We start from the raw sequence: 12,717 nt of genomic DNA, 5'->3' as shown, positions 1-12,717 counted from the left end.
CCCGTCAGGTCAAAAAGACCCTGACACTTCAAGTGAAGAAAGGAATCCGTCCACTACTTCTCCTTCCTTAGATGACGAAGGTTTGGAGTCAGATAGTTCAGAGGAGGCTTCAAGTGATGGCCTAGACGGCGTCGATCCCCCTGTTCAATCTGTAATTGGTCCTAACGACCTTAAGGAGTTCGTAATGCTACCCCTATGGACGGTCAATAATTTTTTAGGTCTACGGTCAAAGAATCTCATTTCAAAACAATTAGGTCCAAATACCAAATTCCTGACAACATCCGTCTTCGTCTCCCCCATAAATCCGAGAAATGTTACTATAAGGGTGTTGAAGGTGTTGGGATTTATGAGCAAATGTTAAAGGCAGGGCTCAGATTTCCTCTAAGCTCTCTCCACCGTCGACTATTTCAGTATCTTGGTTTATCCGTCACACAAATCTCCCCAAATGCCTGAAGGGTTTTCATAGGCATGGAGGTCTTGTACGGGGCCATGTCAGACGGTGCACGAAGGCAGACGGTGGAAGAATTTTTTCACTGTTATCGTCCCACTGAGATCATAAAGTCAAAGGGTATGTATAGTTTCGTAGTTAGGAGCCCATTGTTGAGGCTCGTTCATGATACACCTGACTCTAATAGGGACTGGAAGAGTAGGTATTTTTTCATGGAAGAGACGAGTGGATGTGTCGTCTAGGGGATAACACATTTATGCCCGTCGACACAACATAGGGCATAATGCCTCCGTCGGGTATGCACTTGGATTAGTTCCCGTGTGTTCAAACCTTACTTTTATTTTTTGTAAGTTACTTTAAACGTCTTCTTTTGCAGCTCGAGACTGTCCACAAGTTACATTGGAGCAGTGGAGCTTCTTGGAGAGGATTTTTAATAAGACGAAGTTCGAAGAGAGGACGTGGGCAAAATTACTCACCCTTGACACACTCCACTGGTATTGTGAAGGCCCCGAACCAACTTCAGCCACCCGTCATTATGATAATAGAGTTCGCAAACGTAAGCCCGTCATTAAACGCTTTCAGTTTCTTTTACTCATTCTTTTCTAATGCTGCACATCCATCTTTTCTTTATAGAAATGGACGCTGTCAAAAGAAGAGCCTTCATCAAGCAGCAAGCAGCAAAGAAGAAACAGGAGGCCGGTCAACAGATTAAGGGGACGGGTTCATCCATTCCGTCCAAACAGAAGCAACCGGAGAAGATGGACCGTCAATAAAAGAAGCAGAAAACAACCCCTGAGCCCGTCGTAGCGCTGGAAGCCGAGACCAAAAGAACAGTCACTCCCATGGGGCATGGAAAGGGTAAAGGTTTGATGAAAGGTCCAGCTCCTGCTGGTGAGAAACCACCAGTTCTTCTGTGAGAAGATTCTGAATATGCCTTGGAAAACTCTCGTCTATCATCACTGTTGATGATTATGAGGACCTTGGTAACCACGCTACAGAGGCGATGGGAGAGACGGGCCTTTTTACCATTGCTCAGGTATTTTAAACCCGTCCTCAGCCTTGAACCCGTCCTTCCTTATCCATCATTTATATCATATTCATTTTCACTTTGTTTTCAGGCCATGTTGATGATGAAGGGGCTAATGGGTCGTTGTCTAAATCATGAGACAACTTTGGACCGTCTTAGGAAGAAGAATAAGCTAATGGAGGACGAGCTTCATGATCTGAAGGCCTGAAAGATCAATATGGAGAGAAAACTCACCTGTTCAGAGCAGGTCAGAGGAGAGCTAGAGAGGTAGATGGAGCAGCTGACACAAATCTTGAAGGATAAAGAAAAGGAGGTGACAAACGCCAGGAATCAGCTCTGCGATGCCAAAGAAGAGCCGATACGGGAGTATTGTGACTCCAACCTTCTTTTAGCAGAGCTTGGGAGCTCCTTTGCTAACGGATTTGATGATGCCCTCTGTCAAGTTAAGGCCTCATATCCAGATCTAGACGTGTCCCATGTCTCTATAGACGCCCAAGGGCAAACACTAGCTCACTCCGTCCATTCAGAGAGTACAGAAGATTTGTTTGCTGTTAATGCTCCTCTTGTGGACGGAGGCACTCTTGCTTAAGATCAACCAAACGATAATCAGAAACTTGAAAGCACTCCCTCCCAGCATCATCAATAGTTTTTTTTTTTTTTAAATGTCAAGGACAGCTTTTAACCGTTATAATTTGTTTGTGGACATAATTCCTCTTGTAGGATTTAACTAGCTTATTTGCTTGTTTTTATCCGTCGTGCATTATTTAATTTATGGCTCGTACAATAGATAATCTAATCATGTCGCAGGGGTCCGTCCAAATGTGAACTTGTATATACGATTAAGACATCTTTTACCTGTGAGGTCCGTCCATCTCATAATTTGTCTCATACTTTCATCCTTGAGAGGATGATCCGTTCATTTTTTAGACTACATATTCATCCTTGGATGGTCCGTCCACTATGTAGACTTTGTATTTTTTCATCCTTTTTGGATGATCCATCCACTATGTGGACTTTGTATATTTTTCATCCTTTTGGATTATCCATCCACTTTGTGGACTTAGTATATTTTTCATCCTTTTAGATGATCCATCCACTATGTGGATTTTGTATATTTTTCATCTTTTTGGACTACATATTCATCCTTGGATGATCCGTCCACTATGTGGACTTTGTATTTTTTTTTCATCCTTTTTAGATGATTCGTCCACTATGTGGACTTTGTATATTTTTCATCCTTTTGGATTATCCGTCCATTATGTGGACTTAGTATATTTTTCATCCTTTTGGATGATCCGTCCATTATGTGGACTTTGTATATTTTTCATCCTTTTTGGATGATCCATCCACTAAGTGGACTATATTTTTCATCCTTCTTGGATGATCCGTCCACTATATGGACTATATCTTTCATCCTTTTTGGATGATCCATCCACTATGTGGACTTAGTATATTTTGAGCAAAACATATTCCATATGCTTTGAATAAACTCCTCATTATAATGGATTGCTAGAATATTGTTCATAAAAATGAAAAATGCCATTTGGCTCTAAAAGTGCTGTTAGGAAATAAAAACTAAAAGATAAACTGGAAATGAGGTAAATGATGTTGTTGTCTCTGTCCTTCGCCTACTGGTAGTATTTCTTCAGGTGCTCCGTGTTCCATGAGTAACTCAGCTTTTTTCCGTCTAGTGTTTCTAAGTAGTACGTTCCCTTCCAATGCCATGAAATGATCCTGTATGGTCCTTCCCAATTAGGACCCAGTTTCCCTTGAGAGGCATCATTTGTAGCGCCGAGTACTTTTCTTAAGACCAGATCTCCCACCTGAAAATCCCTGTGCCTAACCTTGGAGTTGTAATGCCTTGTCATCAGGTCTTGGTATCGCACTAATCTCTGTGCAGCTGTGGCCCTGACTTCGTCCACAAGGTCGAGCTATAAACGCAAAGCTTTGTCATTCTTGTTCTTGTCGTAGTTCTCCACACACAGTAGCTTGTTAACCGTACCTCTGCCGGTATGAGAGCCTCACTGCCATATGCCAATCGAAACGGTGTTTCCCCTATCGGTGTTCTCGCCGTTGTCCTGTGTTGGCGCCATCTGTGGGAAAGATTTAGCCTTTGCTTTATCCCTGAGACAAAAAGTTGCATGGCACTCACTCGATCGATGGCAACAACTAACAATCAAGGCGATGAACCACACTCCACAACTCTAGAGAGGCAAGTCCAAATGCTTGCAGCGGTGGTTGAGCGCCTAACCAAGCAGAATCGTGATTTAGAAGAGCAACTGCGGCAAAGGAATGCACACCTAAGCTCACCGGAAGAAGACCAAGAAGGTGCTAGCGCGGAGGGGACGAACACGGAAAGGCCTGAGCGTAGCAACGCTCGGAGTAGACCGGAGCGGCAGGAGACCAACCGGCCATCCATCTCGGACACCTTACCAACTCACATAGCAGCTGAGATGCAGGAAATGAGGGAACGGATGGATGTGATGATGAACGCCCTCAGAGGTTGAATCTCTAGCGACCTGGATGACCTAGTCCATAGAACGAATTCGCCTTTCATAGCGCTCATAAGTTCATGCCCCTTTCCCCCAAAATTTCGCATGCCTCAGGTGGAGAATTACGACGGATCCAAGGACCCATTAGATCACTTAGAATCTTTCAAGACCCTAATGCATCTTCAGGGTGTATCGGATGAAATTATGTGTAGGGATTTTCCCACCACGTTGAAAGGACCTACGAGGGACTGGTACAGTAAGCTGACGCCTAATTCCAACGGCACTTTTAAGGAATTAGGCGCACAGTTCGTATCACACTTTATCGGGAGTCACCGGCATAAGAAGTCTACCGTTAGTCTGATGAACATTAGGTAACAAGAAGACGAGACTGTAAGATCATACATAGCCCGCTTCAACAAGGAAGCCCTCTCAATAGACGAGGCTGATGACAAGATACTTGTAGTAGTGTTCACAAACGGGCTGCAGAAGGGTAAGTTCTTGTTTTCTCTGTATAAGAATGACCCAAAGACTATGTCCGAAGTGTTTTACAGGGCAACGAAGTACATGAACACAGAGGATGCCTTACTGGCCTGAGAGAAAAAACCTAGAAAAAGGGAAAGGCAAGAAGATATACGATCGGATAAGGGACGGAAGATGGCTAGAACCTAAGAGCGACGAGAAGATCGACGACCCAAACCGCCCACGGGAAGATTCACGAACTTCACCCCTCTCACAGCCCCAATCGACTAAGTGTTAATGCAGATCAAAGATGAAGGAACCCTGATGTTTCCTGGCAAGCTGAAGGGAGATCCGAACAAGAGGCCAAAAGACAGTACTGCCATTTTCATGGCGATCATGGCCACAATACGACGGACTACATGACTTAAAGCAGCAAATTGAAGCCCTCATTAGGCAAGGAAGGTTGCAGAGGTTTGTGAGGAAGGAGAGAACGGATCAACTCCAAGAACAAAATCAGCAACGGGAGAACGAACGTCCCAGGCCACCTGTAGGAGACATACGGATGATTGTAGGGGGCACTACTTCTGTAGGGTAGTCCAAAAATGCCAGAAAGATGTATTTGCGGATGGTTCAAAGAGTCCAGTCGACAGGTTCCTCACTGAAAGTGACGCGACGAGATAACCCCAACATTGGGTTTTCGGAAGAAGATGCGCGACGCCTTCACCACCCACATGACGATGTGCTCGTCATCAGCATACGGGCAGTGGACTACAATATGCATCGAGCTTTGGTGGACAACGGAAGCTCAGTAGATATCCTCTACTACCCTGCATTCCAGCAAATGGGGATTAGTAGAGAAAGACTGGTCCCAACGAATGCACCCCTTGTTGGCTTCGGAGGGACAAAGGGTCTATCCTTTGGGAGTCATCACGTTGTCTGTGACGGTTGGAGATTACCCACAGCAAGTAACCAAGGATGTAGCTTTCCTTGTGGTTGACTGCTCTTCTACTTATATAGCCATCCTTGGACGGCCCACTCTCAATGCATGGAAGGCTGTTACCTCGACCTACCATCTAATGGTCATAATCCCACCGAATACGGAGTAGGAGAGCTACGCAAAAATCAAGTGGCTGCACGGGAATGCTACATCGCCATGATGGAAATGGATAACCACCTACAAGCAATGAGCGTCGAAGAACAGCGAACGGTGGCAGAACCGGTGGAAAAGTTAGAAGTACACCTAGATGATTCTAGGCCCGAACGGACCACAAGAATCGGCACCTTGGCCAGCCAAATAGTTCGACAAGCGCTCGCATTATTCCTCAAGGAAAACCAAGATGTTTTTGTAAGGAGTCACGAGGACATGCCGGGGATAGACCCGTCGGTCATAGTTCACAGGTTGAACGTATCACCCTCTTTCTCCCCTGTTAGACAGAAGAAACGAGTATTCACCCTTGAATGAGATCGAGCCATAGCGGAAGAAGTACGGAAGCTACAAGAAGCGGACTTCATACACGAGGTGTACTACCCTGATTGGTTGGCAAATGTAGTAATGGTCAAGAAGGAAAATGGGAAGTGGAGAATGTGTGTTGACTTCACAGATCTGAATAGGGTCTGCCTTAAGGATAGTTACCCACTCCCACGTATTGACACCCTAGTAGACTCCACCGCAAGACATGAACTCTTGAGTTTCATGGACGCCTTCTCTAGCTATAACCAAATTAAATTGGACAAGGTTGATCAGGAGAAAACCTCTTTCGTAACGAGTCAGGGGCTTTTTTGCTACAATGTAATGCCTTTCGGGCCTAAAAATGCAGGAGCCACATGTCAGAGATTGATGAACAAGATGTTCACGCACCAAATTGGCAGAAACATGCAGGTTTACGGAGATGATATGTTGGTAAAAAGCGTGCGGGAGTCCGAACACCTGAGGGACCTCCAGGAGACTTTCGATACTCTTCGGTCATATAAAATGAAGCTGAATTCGAGCAAATGCGCGTTTGGAGTAACCGCAGGAAAATTCTTAGGATTTATGGTATCCCAAAGGCGCATTGAAGTCAACCCAAAGAAGGTAAAAGCAATCATGGAACTATATCCTCCAAGGACGGTAAAGGAAGTACAAAGCTTGACCGGCAAGATCGCAGCCTTGAATATATTCGTATCAAGAGCGATGGACAAATGCCTCCCATTCTTCCGCACACTGAAGAGATGATTTCAATGGACAGACAAGTGCCAAAAGACATTTGAAGAGTTAAAGGTGTATCTCTCCTCTCCGCCGTTGCTTAGCCCATCTATGCCGGGGGAAGAATTGTTCCTGTACCTTACCGTCTCCTCAGCCGCGGTCAATGCAGCTCTCATTAAAGAAGAAGAAAAGGTACAAAAGGCCATGTACTTTATAAGCCGAGCACTGAGAGGAGCAGAAGAGAGGTATCCTCAGATGGAAAAACTTGCATTTGCTCTAGTAACCGCAACTCGAAAACTCAAACCATACTTTCAAGCGTATACCATAAATGTCCTGACAAATAAACCCTTACGGAGAGCAATGAGTAGTCCCGAAGCTGCTGGACAGATGGCGCTATGGGCAATCGAGCTGAGTGAGTTCGATATCCGATATCAACCACGGGCAGCCGTGAAAGGACAGATATTGGCAAACTTCGTTGCTGAATTCACTATCACAAAAGATCAGGGGGCAGAAGAGACGCCCATATGGAGAGTTCATACAGACGGATCTTCCAACAAACATGTTGGAGGTGTTGGAGTTATACTCCACACCCCAGAAGGAAACAAGATCGAATGCATGATTCGTCTGGACTTCGCTACTACCAACAACGAGGTGGAATACGAGGCCTTGGTAGCAGGACCGGACCTTGCGATAGCGGCAGGAGCTAAGAGTGTGGTCGTCTACTCCGATTCTCAAATCGTGACCAGTCAGGTTAATGGGAGCTATGACTGCAAGAATGAAAGGATGAAAACATATCTTGAGGAAGTGAAAGGTCGAACGAATAACCTCCAAATCAAAATGATTCAAATCCCAAGAGAGGAGAACCAAGAAGCCGACCTACTCGTGACCTACTCGCAAAGGTAGCTTCGGCCGAACCCATGATCATCCCTAAACAGGTATTGTCCTTCGTCCAGCTCTCATCATTATTAGATGACATTAGCATGCAGGAGGAAAGCAATGAGTGTTGTTGAACGGCTCCAATAGTGGCGTATCTCAAGGAAGGCAAGCTACTCAATAACAAAAAGGACGCAAGGAAGTTGAAGGTTAAAGCTGCCCGGTTCGTTTTGATTAAAAACGTCATATACAAAAAAGGATTCTCCCGACCATACCTAAGGTGCCTCAGCTGCGAAGAAACGGACTACGTGATGAGGGAGGTCCATGAAGGAGTCTGTGGAAACCATTCTGGATCAAGGTCTTTAGTGCAAAAGCTACTCCCAGCAGGATACTACTGGCCAACAATGCAGAAGGATGCCCACACATATATTAAAGCTTGTGACAAGTGCCAACGATTTGGCAATTTCATAAGGCAACCAACCAAAGAACTTACCCCTATGACGGTCCTATGACCATTTGCACAATGGAGATTAGACATCATGGGTCCGTTCCCAACAGCGGTGAGACAACTCAAGTTCTTAGTTGTTGGTATTGACTACTTCACCAAATGGGTGAAAGCAGAGGCTCTGGCCACTATCACGAAGAAGAATATCCGTAGTTTTGTATGGAGAGGTATTATTTGCAGGTATGGAATTTCGAGGGTGCTCGTTTCGGACAACGGGAAAAAATTCGATAATGACACATTCAGAGACTTTTGTTCCCAGCTTGGGATCAAGAATCACTACTCGTCACCCGCTCACCCTCAAGCCAACGGACAGGTTGAAGTCACGAACTGGTCCCTGCTTAAGATTATCAAGACCCGGCTCGAGGGGGCAAAGGGCATATGGCCAGACGAATTACCAAGTGTTTTATGAGCGTACAGGACAACGGCGAGAACACCGACAAGAGAAACACCATTTCAATTGGCATATGGCAGTGAGGCTCTCATATCGGCAGAGGTAGGGTTAACAAGCTACCGTATGGAGAACTACGACAAGAACAAGAATGATGAAGCTTTGCGTTTACAGCTCGACCTTGTGGACGAAGTCAGGGCCACAGCTGCACAGAGATTAGCATGATACCAAGACCTGATGGCAAAGCATTACAACTCTAAGGTTAGGCACAGGGATTTCCAGGTGGGAGATCTGGTCTTAAGAAAAGTACTCGGCGCTACAAAAGATGCCTCCTAAGGGAAATTGGGTCCTAATTGGGAATGACCATACAGGATCATTTCATGGCATAGGAAGGGAACGTACTACTTAGAGACACTAGACGGAAAAAAGCTGAGTCATCCATGAAACACGGAGCACCTGAAGAAATACTACCAGTAGGCGAAGGACAGAGACAACAGCATCATTTACCTCATTTCCAGTTTATCTTTTAATTTTTATTTCCTACCAGCACTTTTAGAGCCAAATGGCGTTTTTCATTTTTATGAACAATATTCTAGCAATCCATTATAATGAGGAGTTTATTCAGTGCATATAACAATATGAAAAGCGACACATTCTTCTCTAGCTAGAATAATAAACAACTTCGAGAATTTAATTGTCACAACTCACAAGGAATCCTTTACATCACTGAATCAGTCTTAAATCAAAGGTTAAATAAACTAAATTCTTTATAATTTAAGTGGCTTGCAGATAGAAAAACTGTAATATTTTTTTAAGTGTAATGGTTTTAAAAAGTCCAATATCTGCAACCACTTAAGCATAATAAAAGACTTGCAATATTTTTTTAAAGCATTTTTTTTTTTCTGAATAAAAAAACTAATTAGCACTTTTATGTGAAATTGTTAATGGCTAATATCATAATTAGTTGTCATATTTATAATTTAATAACTTTAATTCCAAAAAAAAATTGAAAACTTATTCAAATTAAATATACAATTAAAAGTATACACAAGTGTACGGTGTACCTTAAATAATATTTTCGTACTTATAAACTTATCCAAAAGGTACAAACACAAGTTTCATCATTCTCATTGCCTCCATTTCATCAAATCCTCAATTAAATTAGCTAGTCCAAGCACTCTTGATTGCCAAAGAGAACAACTTAACCAACATAATTGCAATGGCCATTGTTGATAAGCAAGTGATGGTGGTTGGTACTTGGTATCGATGGTAAAGAACACAGCTCATTTTTCCAAGCACTCTTCACTCCCTTTGCTTCAAACCTTATTTTCAGGCTTGTCATCGTCCAAGCCAAACGATCTCCTTCTGTCTCTAAACCTGGTGTCTCTAAATATGTAAAATATGCATACATATACATAGTTCATGCGATGCGAGCACACTTATTATATATACACTTACATGTTCATATATATTTTGATGTATATTTTAAATATATACAAATATACTTCTTTTTAGGAAAAAAAAAATGTATATGTTTTGTCACTATAATTTGGAATAAGTATGATTATGGTCTCCTAAATATGAGATTGGTTAGGTTTTAGTTCCTTAATTATTGGGTTAGTTTGATTTCGATCCCTTAAATAGTGGTTAATTTGATTTAATTCCTAAAAATTAGGTGCTTCAGCATTCTATTAGTCAAAATAGATGGAATGATCAAATTGTTCACCATTTTTAAAAAAATTATAGGAATTCCGAGCTTATTTATTAATTTTGAGAAACCAAAATCTAACTTAACACCAAATTTTAGGGACAAAAGTATAACTTGCCCTATCTTTTTTCTAAAAAAGAATTGGTTGGTTTTTTATGATCGTGTTATTGTAGTTAAATTATTTTTGATTTTCTGGGGTTGATTAACTTCATTTGTATTCTGATCAATTTTGTAGGAGAGTCCGAAGAAGCTCTACCATACTCACAGGCAGATTTGAATAGGATAGCTGCTCTAGTTGCAGAAAGGGCCGAGGAAATTTGTGGCTGTACATTGGTACTATTCACTGGATGCATTGTTACATCTTTATATACACAAACACGCACAAATATTTTAAAGTTCCACTTCAAATCATGGTGGAATTAATCTGATGATTGTAAATCGAACCTGATTGGCCTGTGGTAGCATTTTGTGTGAACATAATGTCACAGTTTTACATGTGGAGATATAGTCAATGACATGAAGTGCAGGTGCCCTAGTGAACTTGCACTTATTTTCTGAATGTTTGAGATGCTAAAAAATGCAGGTGAATGATTTTGTGGTGAAGCTGATGCAAGGAGATGCTAGGAATGTTCTCTGTGATGCTGTAGAAAAACACCAGGCATCTGTCAAAGTTGTGGGCAGCCATGGCTATGGAGTTATAAAAAGGTATTGTTCTAAGTTCTAACCCTTTTTCTAACTTTTAGTGGAGCATGCTATTGCTAGATTCAGAAAATGTTTGTGTACATTAAGACAATATGTTAATTTGTTCTCATCTATGAATTTTTTTTTTTCTATATTTTAAGTAACAAGGGAGAATTAATCTAAATGTTCCTATTAAAAATACTGAAAAAACGTCATTTGATGTAAAAGTTATTGGTCTATGCAACGTGATTTCCAACAAAGCTAATGTGATCAAAATGAATGTTTTCATGACCACATAATAAAGAAAAAGGGTATGTTGTGTACCTATTAATGTTTTGGATAGTTAAGGAGGTAATCTCTGCTAATCAAAGAAAATTTTAACAATTTTTTCAGGGCGGTTATAGGTAGTGTAAGTGACTACTGTCGTCATAATGTTCAGTGCACCGTGATGATTGTGTAGAGGCCCAAAGGCAAAAACTAAGCTACGGTTACCAGCTTCAAAAAACGTACACGCATATATCTGTTTCATCAGCCACCATTATAGGTCTAATAAACGTGGAGAGTTAGTGTGCAATGTTTTATATCCTTTTTGAAACAAGGTTACTTGCTTTGAGATATGGCATGTGATATATTCAGCTGAATTTTGTGTAAACAAATTGTTATAGTCTTTGACTGGGGAAGTTAATTTTCACAGTAATCTTGATGCACATAACAGCAAATTATATCATCTGTATTCAGGATTCTTATTGATTGTCTGAGAATACATGTTCATCAGTATCATTTAGGCATAAGCTGATGATATCATGATAAATTAATTTTTAATTATTTGGTAATGTTTTAATTAATTTGAAAACATCAAACTTGATGTGCAATTTTGGATTCTAATTGAAGATCTGAGTATCCTTATGTATCAGCACCATTAAAGCAAAGAACCATGCAATTAGCAGTAAACCATATAATTTTTTTTTTTGAGAAGGTAGTAAACCATATAATTGAACATCCTGGATAAGTAAGCTTAGCTCTACTCACAAATTTATTTATTTTTGGTTGAATGCTTAGCTCTTCTTACGAACTAATGTATTGGGCCTGAAATTTTAAGGTTTAAATTTAACATCGGTCGCAACTCCAATACTCAATAGTGCTATACAATAACAACAATCAAGATTTAATCTCAATATTTTAAGGTTGACTTTAGATTCTCAACAAAATAATAAAGCTCGATTACTATAAAACAAATTTTGATGTTAATTGTCAAGTCAGTAAAACGGTAAAATAATAACTGAGAAAATTTGGTTGTTTAACCATTTTATCTAATCTAGTTAATTTAGGTGAACAGTATATGCAATAATTCCAATAACATATTGTCAACAGTTATGTAAAGCCTTTTTTTTTTTTTTTTTCCGTGGGGGATAAGTTAAAGATAAATAATAGTTACTTGCCATTATGCAAAAAAAATTTGAGCAATGTTTATTATACATACTTTATTATATACATATTACACTGAAAAAGTGCTCCCTAAATACGGTAACGTGATGCTCCCTAAGTACGATAACGTGATGCTCTCTTATCTCATACTCATGATGGATCCTCCCATAAATTTAATTAATCGAGACTCATCATGAATGTAAAAGGAGGAAACACAACATCACTATATTCCAAAAGTACTTAAAAATTACTTTATTTACACATGCAAAAAATCAACCGAAATTATAGCTTGAAGTCACAATTTTCAAGTTAGAAATGTGAGTTTAACCGCCTATGTGTAATAGCTTTTTCCCATTTTCTTAAGTGACCAAACTAAGGTAAAGAACAAGCTCTACTACTTTTAAAAAGCGATCAACCAAGGGTTTTTTTTTTTTAAAGGGCAATTATATTCTTCCATACAATTTTTTTTACCTTCACTTTTATGTTAAAAAAATGTGAAAATTTTTAAAATATAGTCATTTCCTTATCA

The 12,717-nt window shown here is 40.8% G+C and overlaps 1 protein-coding gene across 1 annotated transcript; it reads left to right on the top strand.

Annotated features, from left to right (window-relative positions):
* The first annotated feature begins 5,039 nt into the window (after positions 1–5,039).
* LOC142612315 (uncharacterized) lies at positions 5,040–7,511 on the top strand. Its single transcript, XM_075784422.1, has 2 exons — positions 5,040–5,391; positions 6,652–7,511. The coding sequence occupies exons 1-2, from the start codon at positions 5,040–5,042 to the stop codon at positions 7,509–7,511; spliced, it is 1,212 nt and encodes a 403-aa protein (XP_075640537.1).
* The last annotated feature ends 5,206 nt before the right edge of the window (positions 7,512–12,717 follow it).

Source organism: Castanea sativa, chromosome 10 (assembly GCF_040712315.1).
Source record: "Castanea sativa cultivar Marrone di Chiusa Pesio chromosome 10, ASM4071231v1".
Lineage (NCBI taxonomy): Eukaryota > Viridiplantae > Streptophyta > Magnoliopsida > Fagales > Fagaceae > Castanea > Castanea sativa.
This window is presented reverse-complemented; position numbering and strand designations above follow the sequence as displayed.

What these genes read in the sequence shown, in the direction of transcription:
- LOC142612315 (XM_075784422.1), top strand. Translation starts at nt 5,040, where the DNA reads ATGTATTTGCGGATGGTTCAAAGAGTCCAGTCGACAGGTTCCTCACTG. An exon ending in TTGGAGATTACCCACAGCAA is followed by an intron (nt 5,392 to 6,651) that starts GTAACCAAGGAT and finishes TTCAATGGACAG; the next exon opens with ACAAGTGCCAAAAGACATTT.